We start from the raw sequence: 26399 nt of genomic DNA, 5'->3' as shown, positions 1-26399 counted from the left end.
GGAATCCTCTCCTGGTGAGGAGGCTGTGAAGATTGTTGAAACGCCAACAAAGGATTCAGAAGATTACATAAACTTAGTTGGTAAAGCAGCCACGGGGTTTGAGAGGACTGACTCCAGTTTTGAAAGAAGTTCTCCTTGGGGAAAATGCTATCAGACACCACATGCTACAGGGAAATCCATTTGCAAAAGGACGAGCCCGTCGATGTAACTAATTTCACTGTTGTCTTATTTAAAGAAATTGCCAAACCACCCAATCTTCAGCAACCACTATGCCCATCAGTCAGCAGCCATCAACATCTAGGCAAAGACCCTCCACCAGCAAAAAGGTAATGCCTTGCTGAAAGCTCAGTTGGTCGTTAGCATTTTTTGGCAATGAAGTGTTTTAATTTAAGGTATATACACTGTGTTTTTAGATGAAATGCTACTATTGCCCACTTAATAGACTACAGTATAGTGTAGAAATAACTTTAATGTGTACTGGAAAACTAAAAAGCTCATTTGACTTGCTTTATTGCAGTGGTCTTGAGCCAAACCCACGATATCTCCAAGGTATGCCTTTATCATCCTAGACTCTAATTACACAAGGTTGGGTATTATGGTCTAAGAACAGGGCTCCACAGTGAGAGGGTTCAAATCCTACCTGTGCTTTTTACCTTGTACAATGTATCTAACCTCTCTATGTTTGTTTTGTTATGTCTACAGTGTCAAAACGGTAAATACTTCTTTTGTCTATGTGTGTGTTGAGAAGGGGTGGGGGGAGTTGAGCATTAAATAAGTTTTAAAGTATTTATCACAGAGCCTATCCTGTAATAAGTCTTATCACATGTGCATCCAGATCTATAAAGTCAGCTTTATGTCATTCTACTATTTATATATCAGCCATTTAATTAACATGAGAGTTCCCAGCACTTTATGAGAAAGGATATACAAAGCCAGGCAAGACACTGCCCCTGTTTATACCCTTGTAGGATAAACTCACGAATTAGGAGTATATAGAGATCAATATGTATAAGGCGGCATGTAGAAATAATTCTACATTTCACAGAAGGTTTAGGATATTGCTTGTGCTGAATTTAAAAGACGAGTAGGTATTGACTGAACATGGACAGGTTATTTCATCAGCACAAGCTCATAAATGTTGTGGGCAACATTTGATTCATCAAATTGTATAGCTTATAATCTCTAAGTCAAGGGAAAACTAAATGTGGGTCAATGGTAGAAGATGGGGTTGGAGAGAGAAACCATGTCTTTACGGCTTTGTATTTAATCCTGAAGGTTGTAAAAAGTTAATGACAGGTGGATGGGTGACTGGCACTTTGAGCTCCCTGCTGTATGTGAGTGAGCCTAGAGTTTTCTGGTGTCGTGCTTTCTTATCTCTATGATCAGAATCTTCTCCTAACTTGTATACTCTTTCAGGCATGTAAGACCTCCCAGACTTTTTAAATATAAGATATATTAATTAGAAAAGCCTTGCAGTGTCCAACCAGGTGTGGCCAGTGATCATACCTCTTTAAAGAGCCCTCAGTTCTTTAGAAGAGTCCACAATTCTAGAACTCACTCTGCTTGAGAAAGGTCCCCTAATCTACATAAATTTAGGCTCATCCGGGAGTGGAGTTCTCACATTCTTTTAAATAGAATGACTCCCAGATTTTGGCTTTGGTTCAGGCTAATAAGGGAAATCTGCATCAGTGACTTGATTTGTAGAATCTCATCACAACCGAAAACTGATCACAACCTTACTGTTTCCCAACAACCCACCTTCCCCAGATCCAATAGACAGTTTGTTCAAGCATTATCAAGGTACCTGTCTTACTGCTCAACTACTAACACTTGGCATTTACTGGAGAAAATAGGTGAAGAACTGGTGAAAACAGTTGAATACTTTGGGCACGTGGTGACACACATTGTTTACCTTGTCTTCTAAGTGATAAGTAAACATGCTTTATTTTTTAAAAAATTATTTGGGTGTTTTTTTTTTTCACTTATTTTGAACAGGCAGTAATCTAAGTATAGAAGGCTTCAGACTCTAAAGCCTGAGATGAGTCCTAATGTTACTATATTCTAGTTGGGTGACCTGGGAAAAGTTACTCAGCTTCTCTTTGTTTGCTCCTCTATACAAAGTTTTATATTCTTGTAGCTACCTCATGAGGTTGCTGTGAAGATTGAATGAAATATCTCTGCAAAGTCCAAGGACTTGCACAGGATAAATATTTTAGGATGTCTAATTGTAGTTTCAACTTTCTTAGACTTGAGGTACTTTCAGAGATACTTGAAAACTTAGTAGCTTAAAACACCACCCATTTATTACCTCATGGTTCTGTAGGTCACAAATCTAGAGAGACACAACTGAGTTCTCTGCTTCATGTCTCGCAAGACTGATAGATCGGCCAAGCTGGCTCCTTATTCTGAAGATTCTAATGGAAGAGCCTTCTTCTGAGTTCATTCAGGTTGCTGGCTGAAATTGAGTCTTTTTTTTTTTTTTTTTTTTTTTTTTAGATTTTATTTATTTATTTGCCAGGCAGAGACACCGCGAGAAAGGGGACACAAGCCAGGGGGAATGGGAGAGGGAGAAGCAGGCTTCCCTCTGAGCAAGGAGCCTGACGTGGGACTTGATACTAGGACCCAGGATCATGACCTGAACCAATGGAAGATGCTTAACGACTGAGCCACCCAGGCACCCCTGAAATTCAGTCTTTTGAAGTTATAGAATTAAAGTTCCCATTTCCTTGCTGGCTAAAAGTTACCATCATTCCATTTTACATGATGCCCTCCATTTTTCAAACCAATAATGATACATCAGGTCTTTCTTATTCTTTAGATCTATCTCTCCAGTTTCCTTTTATGGGACCAGCTGGAGAAAACTCTTTGCTCTTAAAGGGTTTATATTATTAAGTTATATATCCACCCCTTTTCTGCTCAACACTTTCCCATATTTCCTTTTGGTTTATTTATTCAACTTAAAAATCCTTTTACCATACCACAGGAATATATAATACGCATAGGTTCTACCCACACTCAAAGAGAAAGGGATTACACAAAGTAAGAGTCATTAGAGTTATTGGTAGTTATTCTGAGAATTTTGCTTACCTTACTAATTACAGTGCAATCAAGTACACCTGAATATATTCATTCCAAATTCACTCATTCTATCGATAGACAAATACTGTACACCTACCATGTACTAAGCTGTATGTTGTAAGTGTCAATCAATTCTTGGCAATTTACTGTTTTTAAATAAGTTTTAAAAAGCAGGATTGTCTAGAAACATCAGTTGCTGTCCACCAGACTTATTTTTGCTGTCCCTATTTTGTTTACTGGAACTATGATCTATATAATCCTTTGTAAGCACAATTGAGTATTCTAGAACTAGATTTACTAGTTGAAAAACTAAATAAATGAAAAACATGATACCATCTAGGTGATATTGCTTCTTTATCTAACAGAGCTATTAAATAATTGAGAGGGTTAATGGCCTAGAGTGAGGAAGTAATAGTTAACTGATACTGCCTACGTGTCAAGTACTAGATGGATGCATTTTACATACATTATTTCTCTGAAACTAACCAACATTACTATTCTTGCATCAGAAATGAAAAGCTAAAGCAAAGATAGACAAATGTATAACATGTAAATATTTGAGTATGTCCTGTTATCTTCTGAGTTTCTCTTAGCAGATGTGGATCTTCCAACTCTTAAGTTTTGTTAAAAAAAAACTATTTATAACAATTATCTTTCTCATGTTAAATTTTATTTATCTCTACTTGCCTCTAAGATTTTAGTTCCTTGGAGTCAGGAACTATATTTTATTAATCTATGTATTTCCCTAACTATTACAGTATGAGCTCAGTAAAGACAGGTTGAATTTGAGTAGTGCAAACTACTGTAATGGGATCATCATTGCTTAGCATGAGTCTGTTCTGCTCTTGTTTCATCCCACTTGGCCAGTTATGCATGAGCATTGGTGAGAGGATAAATCCCATGTGTTTAATGCATTATCTAAAACAGCAGCAAAACTAGTGATTGGCAAATCAAATTACAATTGGGGTTTGGCAAAAAAAAAAAAAAAATTGTTGAGGGGTAGGAAGAAGTGGCCCTATGATGTCCAAAAGCATTTTCTAGTGACTCTTTTTTTTTTTTCCCCTCACTGGTTTTTTATTTGTGATTTTAAGGGAAATTTAATCCACATGTTTCTGGTTTGTTTACATTTAACACACCAAAGCAGTGATTTGTAAAAGCAATTTGGTGTCTAGGAACTCTTTTTAAAGTTCCTTTTGAAGTAAAGATCATGTCTGAAAATATGGACAGTATTAATATCTATTGAGTTGGCTGAATGGTAAGAAACACTCACTGAGAGCTTTGGGTTCTCAACCCAATTATATTGTCAACTGTTACCTTTATAATTCACCTTCCTGGATCTTAGTTTCCTCATCCTTAAAACGAAAAGTCTGGAATATATAATCTTAAAATTCATTTCTTGTTCTAAAATTCCATGATTGAAATCTTATATTAAAAAAAGATTAAAAACTGCTATGTGCCAGTCTCTGTTTGATGTATGGTACTTATTTTTTTTTTAATGTGCCTTTTTATGACTAGATACTCGTTTCAAATCTGTGAGGTAAGATAATCCTTAGTTATATTTACAGGTGAAAAAAACAAATTCACATATCTATTTGAAATATCAAGTTTATATATAAAACTGTGGCACATAGTAGGAATTTAGTAAATAATTATTGATTTGTAGGTTGATTATAGATGGAGAGTTGGATGGGTAGAGGATGGATGGATGGATGGATAGATGGATGGATGGATAGTCAAAATGCCAGTCAACCGTTTTGCTATCTTATTTACAGGAATTCTTCAAGATAAATGTTCTCCAATTTTGTTTTTCAGAAATAATGGCATTGAAGTTTTTATATTGTCTCAGACTTTAAGATATAAACCAACTATTCTTTTTTTTTTCCAAAAGATACCGAGAGTATAAACTCATCTCCTAGACTATCTTTGACTGAAATAGTTGAAAGTACCTTCTTTAAAACATATGCAATATTTATAGGGCTGCTTAGAATAAGCCAACTGAAAGATTTAATGATAATAATCTCCATATTTCTTCTAAAATTGATTTCCGGTTTCAGTGAACTTGGAGAGAGTCTGAGGACATCAAATAAAGATCTTAACATAAAATGAATCTTCAGAATATGTTCATAAATTTACATTTTAAACATGACCAGAAAATATATATATTTGCCCATTATTAAGGTAATACTTTAATGAAAATTTTTCATTTGCATGAAATAAACCTTTTTGGCTATAGATGAAAGGATTTTATGGTAGCGACAATGGTTTTGTGAGTTTAATGATCCCAACATCATCAGGAACAAATCACAAGTGCCTACCATATGAATTACAGCACCATGAGTCTTAAAAAGGTATTTCTGTGGAAAGCATTCTTCCCATCTGTAACAATCAGATTCTGCTTTGAAGTCCTGCTAGAGTCTCACAATACATGAGACAGCCACATGCTACCCAAACTTCTCTCTCAACTTGAGTTTGACTGCATTTTCCCAAAGAACAGTATGGCAACTTAATAATGAAGGGGTTTAGAGTAGAAAATGGCTACAGTTTCTCTAATTATACTTAACTGTGTGTAATTCTTCAGTGATCTTTTCTAGACTTAACTATAGAAATTATGCCAGTAGATATGCAGAATTAAATTTCAAGTTAAAATGGGACAAAATTGTGTCTCCTTTGATCCCTAGGATATTGAATCTGCAATGAGGTCTTCACAAACATTTCAGGCCCAAATGAAACTAAACTGTTAAAAAATGAATGAGTAACACTAAAGTGTGAAAAAATGAATAAACTTTTTAACTATATCAGAGTTACAAAAATTATATAAATCAATAACATAATAGGTTGTCACTATTTCAAAGAGGCTGTCAGTACTCCACTACCTCTCCTGAACGGATATGGGGGTGAGGATTGCCTCTGTCATCCGGTTGTTTTTTTTAACTTGAAGCTTTCCTCAGCAGAAAAAAAGTAAATGTGGAGAAACACTTGCAGTGGGGACTGACATCAGTAAAGTTAAGAGATTAATATAAGTAGAAATAAAATTACTTGTCTAATCAATCACTTTGTGTCGTGTGTGTGTGTGCGCGCGTGTGTCTGTCTGTCTGTCTGTATAACCAGATAGTCTGTCTGTATAACCAAGTGAATCATGACCCAGGTACTTTCTCTGGTAGTTGGTTGCTGATTCTAGAGTCTAATCTATTACAGGATGGCAGAATAGCAATGGTAACTAAATTGTGGGAGAGTTCCTCATTGTACAACGGAATTCTCTCCATCTTAACTTCCCTAGAGAATTCTAATTCAGTAGTTTTTGTAATTTCATAAAAGAAACGGGTTATCTGGGAGTATATCTCATTTCCCTGGGCTTTGATAATAATGTTTCAGTTATCCACAACAAGCATTGCTGAATACATCTAAACAAATGAAGTATATATAGAGTTTGGGAACTTTGTTCTTTTTTTTTCCTTTATATGCTTTACTATTAATGTGTATCTCACCACTGATAAGAAAAGTTAAAAAAAGGAGAGAAAAGTTGACGGTGAAAAGAACAGATCTCTGTTATAAAATAATATATAATAATACTGGTGTCAAATAAATGCTATGAAGTAGTCACTTTAACCATACAAGAGGATATTATTTGCAATCATATACAAAACTGAAAACCTAGTAACAACTTAAATATCTAAAACAGAGTATAATTGTTATACTAATACATTCAAAATAATATTGTAAAGGACTTAAAAAATGTTTCTCACTACAGACATTTGTGAGTATAAGTTTAAAAAAGTTATAATATGATACTGCTTTATTTTTAAAATAAAACAACAAACATGAAATACCACAAAAGTAGAATTGGCTAATCTTTGGTTGGTAGGACTATGGATTTATAATTGTATATATTACAATTATTTTACTATTTTATTTATTATTTATTATTAGATAATACATTTATATAATATAAGACAACATAGATATAAAATACTATTTTATTTACTGTTTATTCATTATTTTCTATTATTTTCCAAATTTTCTACAATGAACTTGTATTAATATTGGTGTTCAAAATAGTTTTTTATGGAAATTAAAATAAAGCTACTTAGTGTTTCCTTTCACTACCACTATATCTGGGAATTATTTGGGAAACATTAGAAGTGTTTGAGACATACTTTTGAAGAATGAATCCTTTTTTGACCTATAACTTGGTTATTAAATACACTTTAATTGTATTGTTTAATTGTTCAGACTCCTTTGAGCAACTTTTCATTTCGAACAACTTTTCTGAACTAATAAAAATGCTGACACAATATGACATATAGCCAGGAGTAATAACCCATAGAATATCAGGAAATAAAATTGAAACTGATAATTTGAACCACAGCCATATTTACAACTTACTATATGGTTCTTTTCAGAAACAATTTATTTGCTTCTAGTAAATCAACAGAACTGAACAGGATTTCTAAGTGAAAATGTCCTTCCAATTCTCTTCTCAGTGGCATTTCATTCTTGGTAGTTACCACTTCAGCTGTCTGGTCATGAAAAGAAATGACTTGTTACAATGTAGCTTCATTCTCATTCTTGTAATTTAATGCTGATTAGATTAAATTAAATTAATGCTTTTTGAAACAGCCAGGCTGCATGCAGGATTCTTTAGTGTAGTAGAAGTAGTATAGTTGTGTTAGTACTTTGTTAAAGCCTCATTCTGGAAGACTTCCTCAAGAGTGTAAGGTGCCAAATTTCAATTTGAAAAAATATTACTTACAGAATTCTGTTTTAGTCAGTGCAGTAAAGTAGTGGGGAAGACTGTCAAGTCTCATTTTCAGTGAATATATACCAATTTCAGTAACTAACCTGAGCCTGCCCATGTTGCTACTCCACAGGCTCCTTAGCTATACCTCCAATCCCCCCCACAAATAATCCAGAAGCTAAGGGTATATATGTAGACCTTAAGAACCTGTTCTGTCTGGTGATATCACCCTATCTGGTGATGGTTTGGGCCCGAGATGCAGCACGTTATATAGATGCGTTTTTCCACTTGATCACTTCTTTCCCATAGCCCTAACACTCAAGACGCTCCAACCCCCTTATAAAAACAATATAGTTTTTATATTATATTTTATATTGCTAGTTATGGTCTCAGTATAATTTTTCAACTGTTCAGGTTAAGTTTCTTGTAACATGCTGGGCGAGCTTTTGTGAAGATTGGAGTAGAAAGTACTAAATGCAACTTGCGATTATGCCTATTAAAAATGTTATACACACACACACACACACACACACACGCACACCACTGAAACTTTTATCTCACATGTCCTGATAAATAATACCTTGACATTAATAGCCATACTTGGCTTTTTAAGTACCTCATATATATATATATATATATATATACGTACAACAGTAATGGACACAGTAGAAATCCGGTTAACAAGGCTAAAAAGTTATTCTTGAATTCCTTACTTGGAGTAGAAGAGAGGGCACAGAAATTCATTTCTTTATTTCACTTGAATCTTTTGTGCATGCATAACTCAGAAGTTCAGCTGCTTCAGTCTGTGGCTCAAAATCACATGGCTAACATGTGAATGGAAATAAACCCTGTAGGTAGAAGAAAGAGGAATTTGGATAGAGATCAAAGATTAGCTTCATTCCATTCTTTCCTTCCACTTTTTACTATCCCATCTAAATTTGGTATTTTATGGGACTTTTTTTTTTTTATTTCCAGGGGAAAGAGTGAACTTAAATCAGATTTGAGGCTTTCTCTCTCTTTTTCTAAATCCATGTGATTTGATCTGCTCAGTAATGACTTTAGATAACTAAATGCTCAATTGTTAGGACCCTTTAGTATGAAAGATATGGCATACTGGTTCAATTTATTATTATTGTGTGTTTTAAGTTCTCACTATAGCCCTGGTTTAGAGTATAGTAAAAAACTTCTGAATATTTAACAATATGATTAGCAGAAATATTTGCCTTTTTGCCTCTAAGTATTCTGAGTATTTCTTGCTTTTTAAGCAACTAGTTCTGGAATGGAACTAGTTACTACATGACATTAGCTTTGAACATTTCTAAGCATTAGATAACAAAACTTTGCATTACACGTTTTCGTAAAGCTTAGCATTCTTTTTATAGTAATCATATAAGAATATAGGGAGTTTAGTATGGCCATACTCATTTCTGAGTGGCCCATGGAAAAGACTCCTATTGGTATCATCATGAGGTCCATAAAAAGTGAGGAACATTATAATACCTGAAAAGTTTTTTATCTAATTTTAAAATACTTTTTAGAATAATTTTTGCCAGCTATTTAGAAACATACAGTAATTATAAAACTACCGTTTTGACTTCTATCAAAATAGCTAAGTGGATAGAATCAACAATGAAGTGCTTCAAGGCAGTGGGGAAGTGAAATCTATTTTTGGCTAACCTCAAGTGCTAGAGCAGAACTGAAATTCTGGACAGTTACAGCTTATTGGGTGAATATCTCCGTGCATTCCAAAGATGAAGATTATATTATTCTATTGTTCCAAAATTAAAGAAACTAAGTTTGGTTGGGAGGTCTAGTCATTTCAATACTTGATAGGCTTTCATTTAGTTCTATCAACTTTGTTCTGAGAATTCCTTTCTTTTCAAACAAAGACCACAGTGCTTTAAAGAACAGAGATCAGGTTTGAAAGTAGCTAAGGCAGGCTTGCAGAGTGTGCACTTCCATATTCAAGATTATTCTTTCACATTTACATGGATTTAAGATATTCTAAATATTATAAGTACCATACAAATGAAGGAAAATGAAAAAATTGTTCTTTGTACTGTAGAATGGATAACAAGAAGCTAAAAAATTTGACAAAGGAATGATAAAACTACAGAGACAAAAAAGGTAATCAATTTGCAAGTGTTTGGTGGTGGAGAGGAAGGATGAATAGGTAGAGAATGGGATTTTTAGGACAGTGAAACTATGCTATATGATACTATAATGGTAGATACATGACATTATACATTTGTCAAACCCCACAGAACCATACAATACAAAGAGTGAATCCTAACCACTGGCTTTTGTTAACAGTAATACATCAATACTGGCTCATCATTTGTAACAAATGTACCACACTAATGCAAGATATTAGTATTAGAGGAAATGACAGTGAGGTACATGGGAACTCTCTGTACTTTCTGCTCCGTTTTTCTTTAAACCCAAACTGCTCTTAAAAAATAGTCCATTAATTATCAAAAATATAATTGATTTAAAAATTAAATGTTTATCCCTTTCAAGTTCTTCAAGCATATAAAAAAAAAAAAAAATGAAATGCCAGTGCCAGGCCTGTGCTGTGTCTGGGTGTCTTTACTGCCTGAAGTGAATATGGACTAAGGTAGACTTCCTTATTGTAAGTTCTTTTGAAGGCTGCTTTCACTTTGTGATCCAGCTTGAAGAAGGGACTAGGACTCCCCAGCTGTCAGTTTCCATGATATTCTCAAAGTCTTCTTTCATCAGGTAGTAGGAATCTATAAGAGCAATAATAATCCTGTACTCCTTCTACCCCTTGTGAGGTCATGCATGGGCTGGACAAGTACATTCCTTTTATGTGACAGATAATCCACATTTACAGTCCTTTTTCTGGAATAAGCTCTGAGACTCATGTGCAGTGCTGGGTCCTTCACAATACAATCATGTTTGCTGGTAAATGAGTGCTTCCCCAACCAGCTTGGGAAGGTAGGAAACTGGGTCATGTACCTCCTCATTAACTCTCCAGGAAGAACACTGGCATAAATAGCCTGTGTGGGCAGAAGACTCTGGATTTGCTTACTCTGCATGTGATGGTCCACTAGGTCATCATCACATATGCTATTTGCTGCTCTGCTTAAAAGCATCAGGTGCTTTTTCATGTTACCCCCTGAAACTGCAAGCTTCACACATATGTAGTTCTCTAGACAAAGAGGGGTGTTGTTGAATGATCTTGAAAAAAGAGAACTGACTTTTCCACAAGTGGCAAATGAGCAGTCTCCTCTCCCGCTACAAACACTTTCCAGGCAACATCAAATGAGCCCAGTCTGATATCCTTTTTGGCTCTGTGAGAATCATCCCTGACCTGGTCATAGGTCAGTGCCTCACTTCATGCACACCACATCCTCACATTGTGTAAAACCTGTCTGATAAGTTAATTGACTCCCAAAATTATTTCATTCATAGCTGGAAGGAGGATCTTCAAACCCTCTTTAAATTCAGTAGACATTATAGCATCCTTAATCTGTTCAATCCAGGGTCCTTGAAAGCGAAGATCAAAGCAATAATGAACCAAAGACTGAATCTTGGGATTATTTCTATCATTGCACATACAAATAATGGGAATTTTTGTATGCTTTATCAGACCAATTAATTCCTGGATTCTTCCCTGTCCTCATTTTCCTGACATGCCATCAACTTCATCCATGGTGAGAATATGTTTTGTGTTTACTGAATGGGCTGCTCCACTTGACCCATGTTGAGAGGTTGAATAAAAGCTGGTGATATTGGTATCATTCACTGATTCAACAACAATGTCCTTGAAACTATTCTTACTCCAGAGTGTCACTTGCATTCAATTCCACATATATGTATCCCAATTTCTGACAAACGAGAGACTGGATTCTGAAAACAATGAAGAGTTAAATAAAGATGACACTCAGTCTGATGAAGACTCTATGGAAACTGGTGCAATGAGCAAGAAAAAAAACCAAAATCTTCAAAGCCTTCAAAATCAGAAAAAAATAAGGAGTCCAGAAAAGGAAAAAGTTCAAAGAAATGAAACCATTTTTCACTACTGACAGCCACTACTGACAGCCACTTTTTCCTCACCCTATGGACCAGTCTAGCTTATCTAGATAATTCCTTGTTTTTCCAGAGGAATCATATTTTAGCACAATAGAGTAACTTGGTTGTCCCATTATAAATAAATGGTGGTACAGCTAGAGGGATGTGATCAGTGGCCTAATATACACCTCTTATAGACGTTGATAGGACTGCTTGGGTCCTCCTGTCAATCTAATTAGATTATACTTCAAACTGAATGTGTAGAATCAGAAACTATATGTGGGCTTTGGAGTCAGATTTTAGTTAAAATAATATGCCTAGGAACATTGGTACTAAGGCAATTTTTGTAGGCTTAAGAATTACCTTAATGTCCTTTATAGGACTAATGCCAATTTTTTAAAGGTACTTACTATTGTTTGGTGAAATTTTGTAAGTAAATCACAATACAAAACAAAACAAAAAAAATGAAATGCCATATTGAACACATAGTTTTATTTATTTTCATTTATCTTTTTTTTTTTGCACTTGTCCTTGAAATTGGGCAAGTTGGATGCAATTTTAAAATTTTTTAAATGTTGAATGAGAGATATTTATATATGGCAGCCTATACATCCTGAAACACTGCTACATGAAAATAGCAAAACTACTTTTTAAGTTTATGAATGACTTCCAAAAAGATGAAGGAATGTAAGCAAATACTGTGGCTGTTGGCTGCCCTGGGCTATCACAAAGTCTTCTACTGGCTAGAGCTTGAACATTATTAATAGACTACTGCTGAAAAAGGGAGTCAAAGCCTTGGGCCTCTGAAGGGAGAAGTTTTGTTGGAGAACAGCATAAAGAAAGGAATAAGAAAGGGCCAACTCTAAGAAAAAGGGTTAATGGAAGAGGAAATACTGCTGAATAAAAACAACAAATATGGGGTGCCTGGGTGGCTCAGTGGGTTAAGCCGCTGCCTTCGGCTCTGGTCATGATCTCAGGGTCATGGGATTGAGTCCCGCATCGGGCTCTCTGCTCAGCAGGGAGACTGCTTACTCCTCTCTCTCTCTGCCTGCCTCTCTGCCTACTTATGATCTCTCTCTGTCAAATAAATAAATAAAATCTTTAAAAAAAATTCTCTAAAAACAACAAATATATCTAAGCTAGAGCTATGAATAGAGGGAATTGAAAAAGCAATGAAAACAAAAGGGGGGAAATCTTATTTTTTACATGATTATTTGTAATCAGGTTTTTAGGGGTCCACATTTACAATAACTGTGCATTAAAAAAGCAAAGTCCCTGCAATCTAAGAATTTAAATTTCTCCTAGTGATAGTATCCCAGCCATCCAGTAGAGGCAAAAAAAATGACACCCAATCCAGGTTTCAACAATAGATATCAAGTTCAGTTCAGTCTTCAAAAACTTCTCACATTGGAAGTTCCATGTGTATGAGATAGGTAGCTAGATAGATAGATAACAGAGGAGAATTAAGATATCATGAGGATGAATCAGCAGAAACAACAAATAGTAATAACTAAGCCATAAAGACTTAACAGATACAGAATATAAAATAATTATGGGTAAAGAAATAAAAGGAAGAACTAAAACCATGAGCAAAGAGTAAGAAACTATAAAATAACTAAAAAGTTATGGAATCTAACCAAATAAAGCAGCTGGAATTCAACAGTATAATCACTGAAATGAAGATACCAATAGAAATGTTAAACAGTAGATTAGACATATGTGGAGAAAGAAAGACTGGAAGGTAGATATGAAATAAAAATACTTATAATTCAGGACAGAAGGAGACAAAAAATATGAAATAAAGCTTAAGAGACATTGAGAATATAACGATCATGACCACATACATCTAATTGGAATTTCAAAATAAGATAATAAATAAATAACTTTAGTTCAATAAATTTGAACAGTTAAATTTCTAGAAAAATATAACTTATGAAGATACAGAAAGCATAAGTAGCCCTATAGTTGCTAAAGAAATTCTATCAATAGTTAAAAGTCTTCCTCAAAACCCACAAAACTCAAATGGTTTTCCAGGAGATTTCTACCCAACTTTTTATGATCATATAATAAAAAGAAGGTGATCCTGACCACATCAAATTCAACATGGCCAATACAGGACTGGACAATTATAGATTAAGCCCATTCATGAACATAGAAAAAAATCCTTAAAAAAAATCATAAACAAAGCAGTAGTAAAACAATTTCAGCTGTGTACAAAATAGATAATTACATCACAATAAAGCTTATTATATTCCATAAATTTAATGATGGCTTAAAATTAGAAATACTAATTAATGTGACTCACAACAACTATGAAATTATAGGAAAAAATCTCATCTTGGTGTAAACGAATTTAACATCTATTTATAATAAAAGCTTTAATTCAATGTAGAAATAGTAAAGTCCCTCCTAGAACTGAATGAAACCACAGTAAGAAGCCATTATTGACTCACTTGCTTGGCAAATTGTACCAAACATTGGCAAGGATGTGACTAAACTGGAATTCTTACATATACTGCTTCTCAGAGTAGAGTTTATAGCCTTTAAGAAATAATCTAGTATTATTTAGCAGATTTTAAGCCATAATGGTTTTAGTCCACTGTTGCACATGTGAACCACAGAAGTGCTATAAAAATGTTCTGGAGGCATCGTTTTTAATAACAAAGCTTTGGAGTTTTGTAATAAAAATCCAAGCATCTGTCATCAGGAGATTGGGTAAATAAATTCTTTTATACTCATAATATGGCCTACTAGACAGCACAGAACTATAGCTACATTTATCAACAGAGGTGATCTAAAAAGATACTGAATGAAAAGAGCAAGTTGTGAAAATATAAAACCATTTTTATAAAGTTCAAAAAAAAAAAAAAGCAAAGGAATTATCAACACAAAGTCAAGATCCTAATTTCCCACAAGGAGGAGGAGAGATATGAATAGAAATACACAAGGGGCTTCAAGAGTATTACTGACATTATTTTCCTTAACTTGAAAGGTGAGTGAACAGGTATTTCTCATATCATTATACTTTATAATATATATAGGTGTTATTTATTTTTTACATTTATCAAGTATTTTTTTAAAGATTTTATTTATTTATTTGACAGAGATCACAGGTTAGGCAGAGAGGCAGGCAGAGAGAGAGAGGAAGCGAAGCAGGCTCCCCGCTGGGTGGAGAGCCCAATGCATGGCTTAATCCCAGGACCCTGGGATCATGACCTATGTTGAAGGCGGAGGCTTTAACCCACTGAGCCACCCAAGCGCCCCCATTTATCAACTATTTTATAATAAAAATTATATCTATAAAAATCTAATATGATAGGGGTGCCTGGATGGCTTAGTAGGTTAAAGCTTCTGCCTTCGGCTCAGGTCGTGATCCCACTGTCCTGGGATGGAGTCCTGCATTGGGGCTCTCTGCTCTGTGGGGAGTCTGTTTTCTCCTCTCTCTCTCTGCCTGCCTCTCTGCCTACTAGTGATCTCTGTCTGTCAAATAAATAAAGTCTTTAAAAAAAAAAAAAGCTTCATTAAAAAAAAATAATCTAATGTGATAGTTAAGTAATTTGAGGTGATAGGTAAAAAAAACAACTTCCTTTTATAATAAGGTAAGACATGATGGAGACAAGAAACAAAAATCAACCAAAGGAAATTATTTACCTTATTAACACTTGCAAAATGCCATCAAATTTTTCATCCAGGTACATATAGAATGTGCTGTGAAAGGCACTACTGTGCACTGGTGATGAACCATATTGTTTAGTATAAATTTTGGTTGTTAAACGTCTTAGCTGTGGGATCTCAGATTTTGGTTCCCACAATTGTAAAATATAGACAATAACAGAATCTGATTTATTAAGTTATTATAAGTATTAAATGAATTCACCCATGGAAGATGCTGAGAAAGGACACACAATAAAAGCTCAATCAATATTAGATTCTAGTAATATTCTCTTTTAATACTTTGAAATATTCTCTTTGTGTTATGATAGGCTTTGGTCATTTGACGAAGCAGTTGATGACATTGGCTGATGGACACGTGGTGTTGGCTCTAGAAGGAGGACATGATCTCACAGCCATCTGTGATGCCTCAGAAGCCTGTGTAAATGCCCTTCTAGGAAATGAGGTAAAAAATTTAAAAGTACACAAGAGTAGGGTTAAAGGACTAGGATTATATGCATGTACTTTTTTTTTAATCCCATGTAATCAGAAAGCACAATGTTGCTCTTACAATTTTAAGAAAGAAGGTAAGCTTTTAAGGAGAAGTTTACATGTGCTCCTGCCATATGGTATAACTATTGTCCAATTAATCTACATATCACTTCCCTCAGTCAGGTTATTCATGAGCTCAGTAAATAAGATAACTCTTGGGAGGAGAAACGCTTTGTATATTGACCCAACTAATAATCACTGAAACACTGAAAAACAAACAACTCAAAGAAAATTTCTCCTGAGATTTTCCATAGGATTGTGTTAGCTCAAGGGAGAAAATAAAGCTTTAAAAATTTTTTTCATCTTTATTGAAATAGGGTCGACACAATTGTAATACATTTAAAGTGTACAATGTGATGATTTGATATATGTATACATTGTGAAATGATTCCTTGCATGAAATGAAATTAATGCATTCATCACCTCACATACTTTTTGTTTGTACCTTTGTTCTTTTGTTTAGTGAGAACACTTAAATTCTACTTTCCTAGCAAATTTTAATTACATAACATAGTATTGTCAACTATAGTCATCATGTTATACATTAGATCCTCCAACCTTATTCATCTTGTAACTGAAAGTTTAAAACCTTTTATCAACCTCTCCTTACTACCCCCCTTATCTTATTATCTCCTTTTCCCCTCCTCCCAACCCTCAGCCCCTGACAATCACTATTATTCTCTGTTTCTACAAGTTTGGCTACTTTTTTTTCAGTGGGGGAGTGGTCAGAATAAGTGATACCATGCAATTTTTTTTTTTTTCTGTGTCTGGCTTATTTCACTTAGTGTAATACCCTCTATGTTTGTCCATGTTATCAAAAAAGACAAGATTGGGGCACCTGGGTGGCTCAGTGCGTTAAAGCCTCTGCCTTCAGCTCAGGTCATGATCCCAGGGTCCAGGGATCAAGCCTCACATAGGGCTCTCTGCTCAGTGGGGAGCCTGCTTCCTCCTCTCTCTCTGCCTGCCTCTCTACCTACTTGTGATCTCTCTGTCAAATAAATAAATAAAATCTTTTTTTAAAAAGGACAAGATTTTCTTCTTTATGAAAGATTGAATAATATTCTATTGTGCATATATATATACATACACATATATATACCACATTTTCTTATCCACTTATCTGTTGGTGGACATTTTTTTAAAGATTTTATTTATTTGACAGAGAGAGATACAATGAGAGAGGGAACATAAGCAGGGGGAGTGAGAGAAGAAGAAGCAGACCCCCCTGCTGAGCAGGGAGCCCAATGCAGGGGTTTATCCCAAGACCCCGGGATCATGACCTGAGCCAAAGGCAGACACTTAATGACTGAGCCACCCTGGCACCCCTGTGATGGACATTTAGTTTGTTTCTGTACCTTGACAATTGTAAGTAATTCTGCAATAAACATTGAAGTACAGATATCTCTTCAAGATAGTAATTTTGTTTCATTTAGCTATATACCCGGAAATAAGATTGTTGGATCATACAGCATAAAACATGCAGTTTTAGTTTCTTGAGGAATATCTTTCTGTTTTCCATGGTGGCTATACATCTTACCTTTCCAGCAGCATTGCTCAAACTTTCTTTGTTCTCCACATCCACACCAGCATTTATCTATTTTCTTTTTGATAATACATGAGGTAATACCTCATTATGGTTTTGATTTGCATTTTCCTAATGATTACTGATAGTGATCACCTTTTCATGTACATGTTGGCCATTTATATGTCTTCTCTGAAAAAAACATCTAACTGGGCCTTTTGCCCATTTTTAATTGGCTTATTTGGGATTTTGCCTTTGTTTTTTTTTTGTTTTTTTTTTTTTGTTTTTGTTTTTGTTTTTTTTTTGCTGTTGTTTGTCTTTTGTTTGGCTGTTGAATTGTATGAGTTCTTTGTATATTTTAGATATTAACCTCTTACAGGACATATGGTTTGCAAATATTTTCTCCCGTTCCATAGGTTACCTTTTCATTTTTTTTTTTTTTAAAGATTTTATTTATTTATTTGACAGAGAGAGATCACAAGTAGGCAGAGAGGCAGGCAGAGAGAGAGAGAGGGAAGCAGGCTCCCTGCTGAGCAGAGAGCCCGATGTGGGACTCGATCCCAGGACCCTGAGATCATGACCTGAGCCGAAGGCAGCGGCTTAACCCACTGAGCCACCCAGGCGCCCGGTTACCTTTTCATTTTACTCACCTTTGTTGTCCAGAAGTTTTTAAGCTTGATGTACTCCCACTTTGTTTGTTTGTTTGCTTACTTTTGTTGCCTTTCCTTTTGGTGTCAGATCCAAAAAACATTGTCAAGGCTAATGTCAAGGAGATTACCCCCTATGTTTTCTTTTAAGAATTTTATGGTTTCAAATCTTACATTTACATTTTTAATCTGTTTTAAATTGATTTTTGTGTATGATGTAAGATTGGAGTTCACTTTTATTCTTTTTTGTACCAACATCATTTATTGAAGAGACTATTCCTCCATTGTATATTCCTGGATCCTTTGTTGAAAACTAATTCACCATATGTGCATGAGTTTATTTGGGGCCCTTTCTTCTTTCCATTGATCTGAGTGTCTGTTTCTAATGCCAGTACCATAGTGCATTGATTACTTGTGGTATATTTGAAATCAAGAAATGTAATGACTCCAGCACTATTGTTCTTTCGCAGGATCCAGTCATGTGTTTGGGGTCTTTGTGGTATCATATGAGTTTTAGAATTTTTTTCCTATCTCTATAAAAAAAATACCTTTTAATAAGGATTGGGTTGAATCTATAGATTGCTTTGGGTAACTTGAATGCTTTATTACCATTAACTCCTCTCCTCAGTGAACATAGCATATTTTTTCTTGTTTCTTCAATTTCTTTCATTTAGTATCTTGTAGTTTTTGGTGTATAGACTTTTCACTTCCTTGGATACATTTATCTCAAAATGTTTTATTGTTTATGATACCATTGTAAATGGGATTGTTTTATTTCTTCTTCAGATAGTTCATTTTTGATACATAAAAACTGATTGTTTATGTTGATTTTGCCTTCTGCAACATTGCTGAATTTGTTTATTAACTCTAATAGTTTTGTGGTGGAATTTTTAGGGTTTTACATATATATAGTGTCATCTGCTTTTAGAGATAGTTTTACTTCTTCCTTTCCAATTTGTATACCTTTTATTTCTTTTCCTTGCTTAAATGCTCTAGATCATACTTAAAATACTATCTTGAATAAAGGTAGCGAAAGCAGGCATCGTTGTCCTGTTCTTGATCTTAGGTAAGGTGTTAGCTCTGGGCTTGTCATATATGGCATTTTACTATGTCGAAATATGTTCCTGCTATTCTGAATTTGTTGAAATTTTCTAATCATGAAAGATGTTGAATTTTGTCAGTTGCTTTGTCTGTATCTGTTGAGATGATCATATGACTTTTATCCTTCGTTGTGTTAATGTATTGTTTCACATTGGTTGATTTGTGTATGTTGAACCATTCTTATATCCCAGCAGTAAATCTTGATTGCAATGTATGGTCCTTTTGAAGTAATGTTTAATTCAGTTTGCTAATATTTTTGTTGAGAGTTTTTGCATCTCAACCAGGTGTTCACCAGGGATATTGGACTACAGTTACTTTCCCTGTAGTGTCCTTTATTGGCTTTGGTAACCGGGATTTACTGGCCTCCTAAAATGAGTTCAGATATGTTACCACCTATTCAGTTTTGAAAAGGATGGATATTAGCACTTTAATATTTGGTAGAATTCACCAGTGAAGCCATCTGACTCTAGACTTCTCTGTTTTAAAAGGTTTTTAATTACTGATTCAGTCTCCTTACTAGTTACTGGTCTGTTCATATTTTCTGTTTTTTTCAAAATTCCTTCTTGTAGGGTTTGTGTTTCTAGGAATTCATACATTTCTTCTATGTTATCCAATTAATTGATGTATAATTATTCATAGTAGTTTCTTTTGATCCTTTGGATTTCTGTAATAAGTCTTCTCTTTCAAATCTGATTTTATTAATTGAGGCTTTTCTCTTTTTTTCTTGGTCTAGTTAAAGGTTTATCAGCTTTGTATATCTTTTCCTAAAACCAGCTCTTAGTTGCATTGATTTTTTTTTAATTTTAATTTTATTTTTTTTAATATTTTATTTAGTTATTTGACAGACAGAGATCACAAGTAGGCAGAGAGGTAGGTAGAGAGAGAGGAGGAAGCAGGCTCTCCGCTGAGCAGAGAGCCCGATGTGGGGCTCGATCCCAGGACCCTGGGATCATGACCTGAGCCGAAGGCAAACGCTTTAACCCACTGAGCCACCCAGGCGCCCTAATTTTTTATTTTTTATAAACATATATTTTTATCCCCAGGGGTACAGGTCTGTGAATCACCAGGTTTACACACTTCGTAGCACTCACCAAAGCACATACCCACCCCAATGTCCATAACCCCACCCCCCTTCTCCCAACCCCGCTCCTGCCAGCAACCCTCAGTTTGTTTTGTGAGATTAGAGTCACTTATGGTTTGTTTCCCTCCCAACCCCATCTTGTTTCATTGATTCTTCTCCTACCCATTTAAGCCCCCATGTTGCATCATCACTTCCTCATATCAGGGAGATCATATGATAGTTGTCTTTCTCTGCTTGACTTATTTCGCTAAGCATGATACGCTCTAATTCCATCCATGTTTTCGCAAATGGCAAGATTTCATTTCTTTTGATGGCTTCATAGTATTCCATTGTGTATATATACTACATCTTCTTGATCCATTCATCTGTTGATGGACATCTAGGTTCTTTCCATAGTTTGGCTATTGTGGACATTGCTGCTATAAACATTCGGGTGCACATGCCCCTTCGGATCACTACGTTTGTATCTTTAGGGTAAATACCCAGTAGTGCAATTGCTGGGTCATAGGGCAGTTCTATTTTCAACATTTTGAGGAACCTCCCTGATGTTTTCCAGAGTGGTTGCACCAGCTTGCATTCCCACCAACAGTGTAGGAGGGTTCCCCTTTCTCCGCATCCTTGCCAGCATCTGTCATTTCCTGACTTGTTGATTTTAGCCATTCTGACTGGTCTGAGGTGATATCTCATTGTGGTTTTGATTTGTATTTCCCTGATGCCGAGTGATATGGAGCACTTTTTCATGTGTCTGTTGGCCATCTGGATGTCTTCTTTGCAGAAATGTCTGTTCATGTCCTCTGCCCATTTCTTGATTGGATTATTTGTTCTTTGGGTGTTGAGTTTGCTGAGTTCTTTATAGATTTTGGACACTAGACCTTTATCTGATATGTCGTTTGCAAATATCTTCTCCCATTCTGTCAATTTGATTTTGTTAACTGTTTCCTTTGCTGTGCAAAAGCATTTTTTTTAAGATTTTATTTATTTATTTGACAGAGAGAAACCACAAGTAGTCGGAGAGGCAGGCAGAGAGAGAGAGAGGGAAGCAGGCTCCCCGCTAAGCAGAGAGCCCGATGCGGGACTCGATCCCAGGACCCCGAGATCACGACCTGAGGCGAAGGCAGTGGCCTAACCCACTGAGCCACCCAGGCGCCCCCAAAAGCTTTTGATCTTGATGAAATCCCAATAGTTCATTTTTGCCCTTGCTTCCCTTGCCTTTGGCAGTGTTCCTAGGAAGATATTGCTGCCTGTGTTCTCCTCAAGGATTTTGATGGATTCCTTTCGCACATTGAGGTCCTTCATCCATCTTGTGTCTATTTTCGTGTATGGTGTAAGGAAATGGTCCAATTTCATTTTTCTACATGTGGCTGTCCAATTTTCCCAACACCATTTATTGAAGAGGCTGTCTTTTTTCCATTGGACATTCTTTCCTGCTTTGTTGAAGATTAATTGACTGTAGAATTGAGGGTCTATTTCTGGGCTCTCTATTCTGTTCCATTGATCTATGTGTCTGTTTTTGTGCCAGCACCATGCTGTCTTGATGATGACAGCTTTGTAATAGAGCTTGAAGTCCGGAACTGTGATGCCACCAACTTTGGTTTTGTTTTTCAATATCCCTTTGGCTATTCGAGGTCTTTTCTGGTTCCATATAAATTTTAGAATTATTTGTTCTATTTCTTTGAAAAAGATGGATGGTACTTTGATAGGAATTGCATTAAATGTGTAGATTGCTTTAGGTAGCATAGACATTTTCACAATATTTATTCTTCCAATCCAGGAGCATGGAACATTTTTCCATTTCTTTGTGTCTTCCTCAATTTCTTTCATGAGTACTTTATAGTTTTCTGAGTATAGATTCTGTGCCTCTTTGTTTAGGTTTATTCCTAGGTATCTTTTGGTTTGGGGTGCAATTGTAAATGGGATTGACTCCTTGATTTCTCTTTATTCTGTCTTGTTGTTGGTGTAGAGAAATGCAACTGATTTCTGTGCATTGATTTTATGTCCTGACACTACTGAATTCCTGTACAAGTTCTAGCAGTTTGGGAGTGGAGTCTTTTGAGTTTTCCACATATAGTATCATATCATCTGCGAAGAGTGATAATTTGACTTCTTTGCCGATTAGGATGCCTTTAATTTCCTTTTGTTGTCTGATTGCTGAGGCTAGGACTTCTAGTACTATGTTGAATAGCAGTGGTGATAATGGACATCCCTGCCGTGTTCCTGACCTTAGCGGAAAAGCTTTCAGTTTTTCTCCATTGAGAATGATATTTGCGGTGGGTTTTTCATAGATGGCTTTGATGATATTGAGGTATGTGCCCTCTATCCCTACACTTTGAAGAGTTTTGATCAGGAAGGGATGCTGTACTTTGTCAAATGCTTTTTCAGCATCTATTGAGAGTATCATATGGTTCTTGTTCTTTCTTTTATTGATGTGTTGTATCACATTGACTGATTTGTGGATATTGAACCAACCTTGCAGCCCTGGAATAAATCCCACTTGGTCATGGTGAATAATCCCTTTAATGTACTGTTGAATCCTATTGGCTAGTATTTTGGTGAGAATTTTCGCATCTGTGTTCATCAAAGATATTGGTCTATAGCTCTCTTTTTTGATAGGATCCTTGTCTGGTTTTGAGATCAAGGTGTTGATGGCCTCATAAAATGAGTTTGGAAGTTTTCCTTCCATTTCTATTTTTGGAATAGTTTCAGGAGAATAGGAATTAGCTCTTCTTTAAATGTTTGGTAGAATTCCCCCGGGAAGCCGTCTGGCCCTTGTTTGTTTGGAGAGTTTTAATGACTGTTTCAATCTCCTTACTGGTTATGGGTCTGTTCAGGCTTTCTACTTCTTCCTGGTTCAGTTGTGGTAGTTTATATGTTTCTAGGAATGCATCCATTTCTTCCAGATTGTCAAATTTGTTGGCGTAGAGTTGCTCGTAGTATGTTCTTATAGTAGTTTGTATTTCTTTGGTGTTAGTTGTGATCTCTCCTCTTTCATTCATGATTTTATTTATTTGGGTCCTTTCTGTTTTCTTTTTGATAAGTCTGGCCAGGGGTTTATCAATTTTATTAATTCTTTCAAAGAACCAGCTCCTAGTTTCGTTGATTTGCGCTATTGTCTTTTTGGTTTCTATTTCATTGATTTCTGCTCTGATCTTTATGATTTCTCTTCTCCTGCTGGGCTTAGGGTTTCTTTCTTGTTCTTTCTCCAGCTCCTTTAGGTGTAGGGTTAGGTTGTGTACCTGAGACCTTTCTTGTTTCTTGAGAAAGGCTTGTACCGCTATATATTTTCCTCTCAGGACTGCCTTTGTTGTGTCCCACAGATTTTGAACCGTTGTATTTTCATTATCATTTGTTTCCATGATTTTTTTCAATTCTTCTTTAATTTCCCGGTTGACCCATTCATTCTTTAGAAGGATGCTGTTTAGTCTCCAAGTATTTGGGTTCTTTCCAAACTTCCTCTTGTGGTTGAGTTCTAGCTTTAGAGCATTGTGGTCTGAAAATAAGCAGGGATGATCCCAATCTTTTGATACCTGTTGAGTCCTGATTTAGGACCGAGGATGTGATCTATTCTGGAGAATGTTCCATGTGCACTAGAGAAGAATGTGTATTCTGTTGCTTTGGGATGAAATGTTCTGAATATATCTGTGATGTCCATCTGGTCCAGTGTGTCATTTAAGGCCTTTATTTCCTTGCTGATCTTTTGCTTGGATGATCTGTCCATTTCAGTGAAGGGAGTGTTAAAGTTCCCTACTATTATTGTATTATTCTTGATGTGTTTCTTTGACTTTGTTATATAGTTGGCTGCTCCCACGTTGGGGGCATAGATATTTAAAATTGTTAAATCTTCTTGTTGGACAGACCCTTTGAGTATGATATAGTGTCCTTCCTCATCTCTTATTATAGTCTTTGGCTTAAAATCTAATTGATCTGATATAAGGATTGCCACTCCTGCTTTCTTCTGATGTCCATTATCATGGTAAATTCTTTTCTACCCCCTCACTTTAAATCTGGAGGTGTCTTCGGGCTTAAAATGAGTTTCTTGGAGGCAACATATAGATGGGTTTTGTTTCTTTATCCATTCTGATACCCTGTGTCTTTTGACAGGGGCATTTAGCCCATTAACATTCAGGGTAACTATTGAGAGATATGAATTTAGTGCCATTGTATTGCCTGTGAGGTGACTGTTACTGTATATTGTCTCTGTTCCTTACTGATCTACCACTTGTAGGCTCTCTCTTTGCTTAGAGGATCCCTTTCAATATTTCCTGTAGAGCTGTTTTGGTGTTTGCAAATTCTTTCAGTTTTTGTTTGTCCTGGAAGCTTTTAATCTCTCCTTCTATTTTCAATGATAGCCTAGCTGGATATAGTATTCTTGGCTGCATGTTTTTCTCGTTTAGTGCTCTGAAAATATCATGCCAGCTCTTTCTGGCCTGCCAGGTCTCTGTGGATAAGTCAGCTGACAATCTAATATTTTTACCATTGTATGTTACAGACTTCTTTTCCCGGGCTGCTTTCAGGATTTTCTCTTTGTCACTAAGACTTGTAAATTTTACTATTAGGTGACGGGGTGTTGGCCTATTCTTATTGATTTTGAGGGGTGTTCTCTGAACCTCCTGAATTTTGATGCTTGTTCCCTTTACCATATTGGGGAAATTCTCCCCAATATTTCTCTCCAGTATCCCTTCTGCTCTCCTCTCTCTTTCTTCTTCTTCTGGAATCCCAATTATTCTAATGTTGTTTTGTCTTATGGTGTCACTTATCTCTCGAATTCTCTCCTTGTGGTCCAGTAGCTGTTTGTCCCTCTTTTGCTCAGCTTTTTTAGTCTCTGTCATTTGGTCTTCTATATCACTAATTCTTTCTTCTGTCTCATTTATCCTTTCAGTGAGAGCCTCCATTTTTTATTGCACCTCATTAATAGCTTTTTTTATTTCAACTTGGTTAGATTTTAGTTCTTTTATTTTTCCAGAAAGGGCTTTTATATCTCCCACGAGGGTTTCTCTAATATCTTCCATTACTTTTTCGAGCCCGGCTAGAACCTTGAGAATTGTCATTCTGAACTCTAGATCTGACATTATTACCAATGTCTGTATTGATTAGGTCCCTAGCATTCGGTACTGCCTCTTGTTCTTTTTTTTTTTTTTGTGGTGAATTTTCCCTCCTTGTCATTTTGTCCAGATAAGAGTATATGAAGGAGCAAGTAAAATACTAAAAGGGTGGCAACAACCCCAGGAAAATATGCTTTAACCAAATCAGAAGAGAGTGGGGAGAAAGGGGATAAAAAGAGGTTCAAAAAGAAAGAAAGAAGAAAAGAATTTAAAAAAAGAAAATGAATAAAGAAAAATATAAAAAAGAAAAAATATATATATTAGATAAACTAGTTAAAAACATTAAAAAAGAAAAGGGTGACAGTTAAAAAAAATTAGCAGAAGAAGAGAAAAAAAATGAAAAAGAAAAAAATTAAATTACCTGCAAGACTAAAAAAATCACAGGGAGAAAGCCATGAGTTCCATGCTTTGCTTTCTCCTCCTCTGGAATTCTGCTGCTCTCCTTGGTATTTAAACTTCACTCCTCTTGGTATTGGTAGGTGAACTTGGTCTTGGCTGGATTTCTTGTTGATCTTCTTGGGGAGGGGCCTGGTGTAGTGATTCTCAAGTGTCTTTGCCCCAGGCAGAATTGCACCGTCCTTACCAGGGGCCAGTCTGAGTAATGCGCTTGGGTTTGCTTTCAGGAGCTTTTGTTCCCTGAGCGCTTTCCGTAGAGTTCCGGAGGACGGGAATACAAATGGCGGCCTCCTGGTTTCCGGCCCGGAGGAGCCGAGAGCCCAGGGCCCCACTCCTCAGTGCACCCTCAGAGAACAGCGCCCAGTAACTCCCGTCTGCCTGACCTCCGGCCGCGCTCTGAGCTCACCGAGCCTGCGACCGGTTCAAGGTAACACCGAGCTGTGCGCTTACTGTCGGCTCTGTCTCTGTAGCCGGCTTTCCCGTTCCAATACCCGCAAGCTCT

The 26399-nt window shown here is 35.9% G+C and overlaps 1 protein-coding gene across 1 annotated transcript in view; it reads left to right on the top strand.

The window, feature by feature from the left end:
* HDAC9 (histone deacetylase 9) overlaps positions 1 to 26399 on the top strand; it is a 662132-nt gene that overhangs the window by 575018 nt on the left and 60715 nt on the right. Inside the window, exon 26 of the mRNA XM_082692420.1 lies at positions 15832 to 15965. Coding sequence (XP_082548546.1) covers positions 15832 to 15965 — 134 coding nt within the window. The remainder of the gene's footprint in view (positions 1 to 15831; positions 15966 to 26399) is intronic.

The sequence above is a fragment of the Mustela nivalis genome (genome assembly GCF_964662115.1).
Source record: "Mustela nivalis genome assembly, chromosome: 12".
NCBI lineage: Eukaryota > Metazoa > Chordata > Mammalia > Carnivora > Mustelidae > Mustela > Mustela nivalis.
The sequence above is the reverse complement of the archived record's forward strand: the minus strand, read 5'-3'. Positions and strand labels throughout refer to the sequence as shown.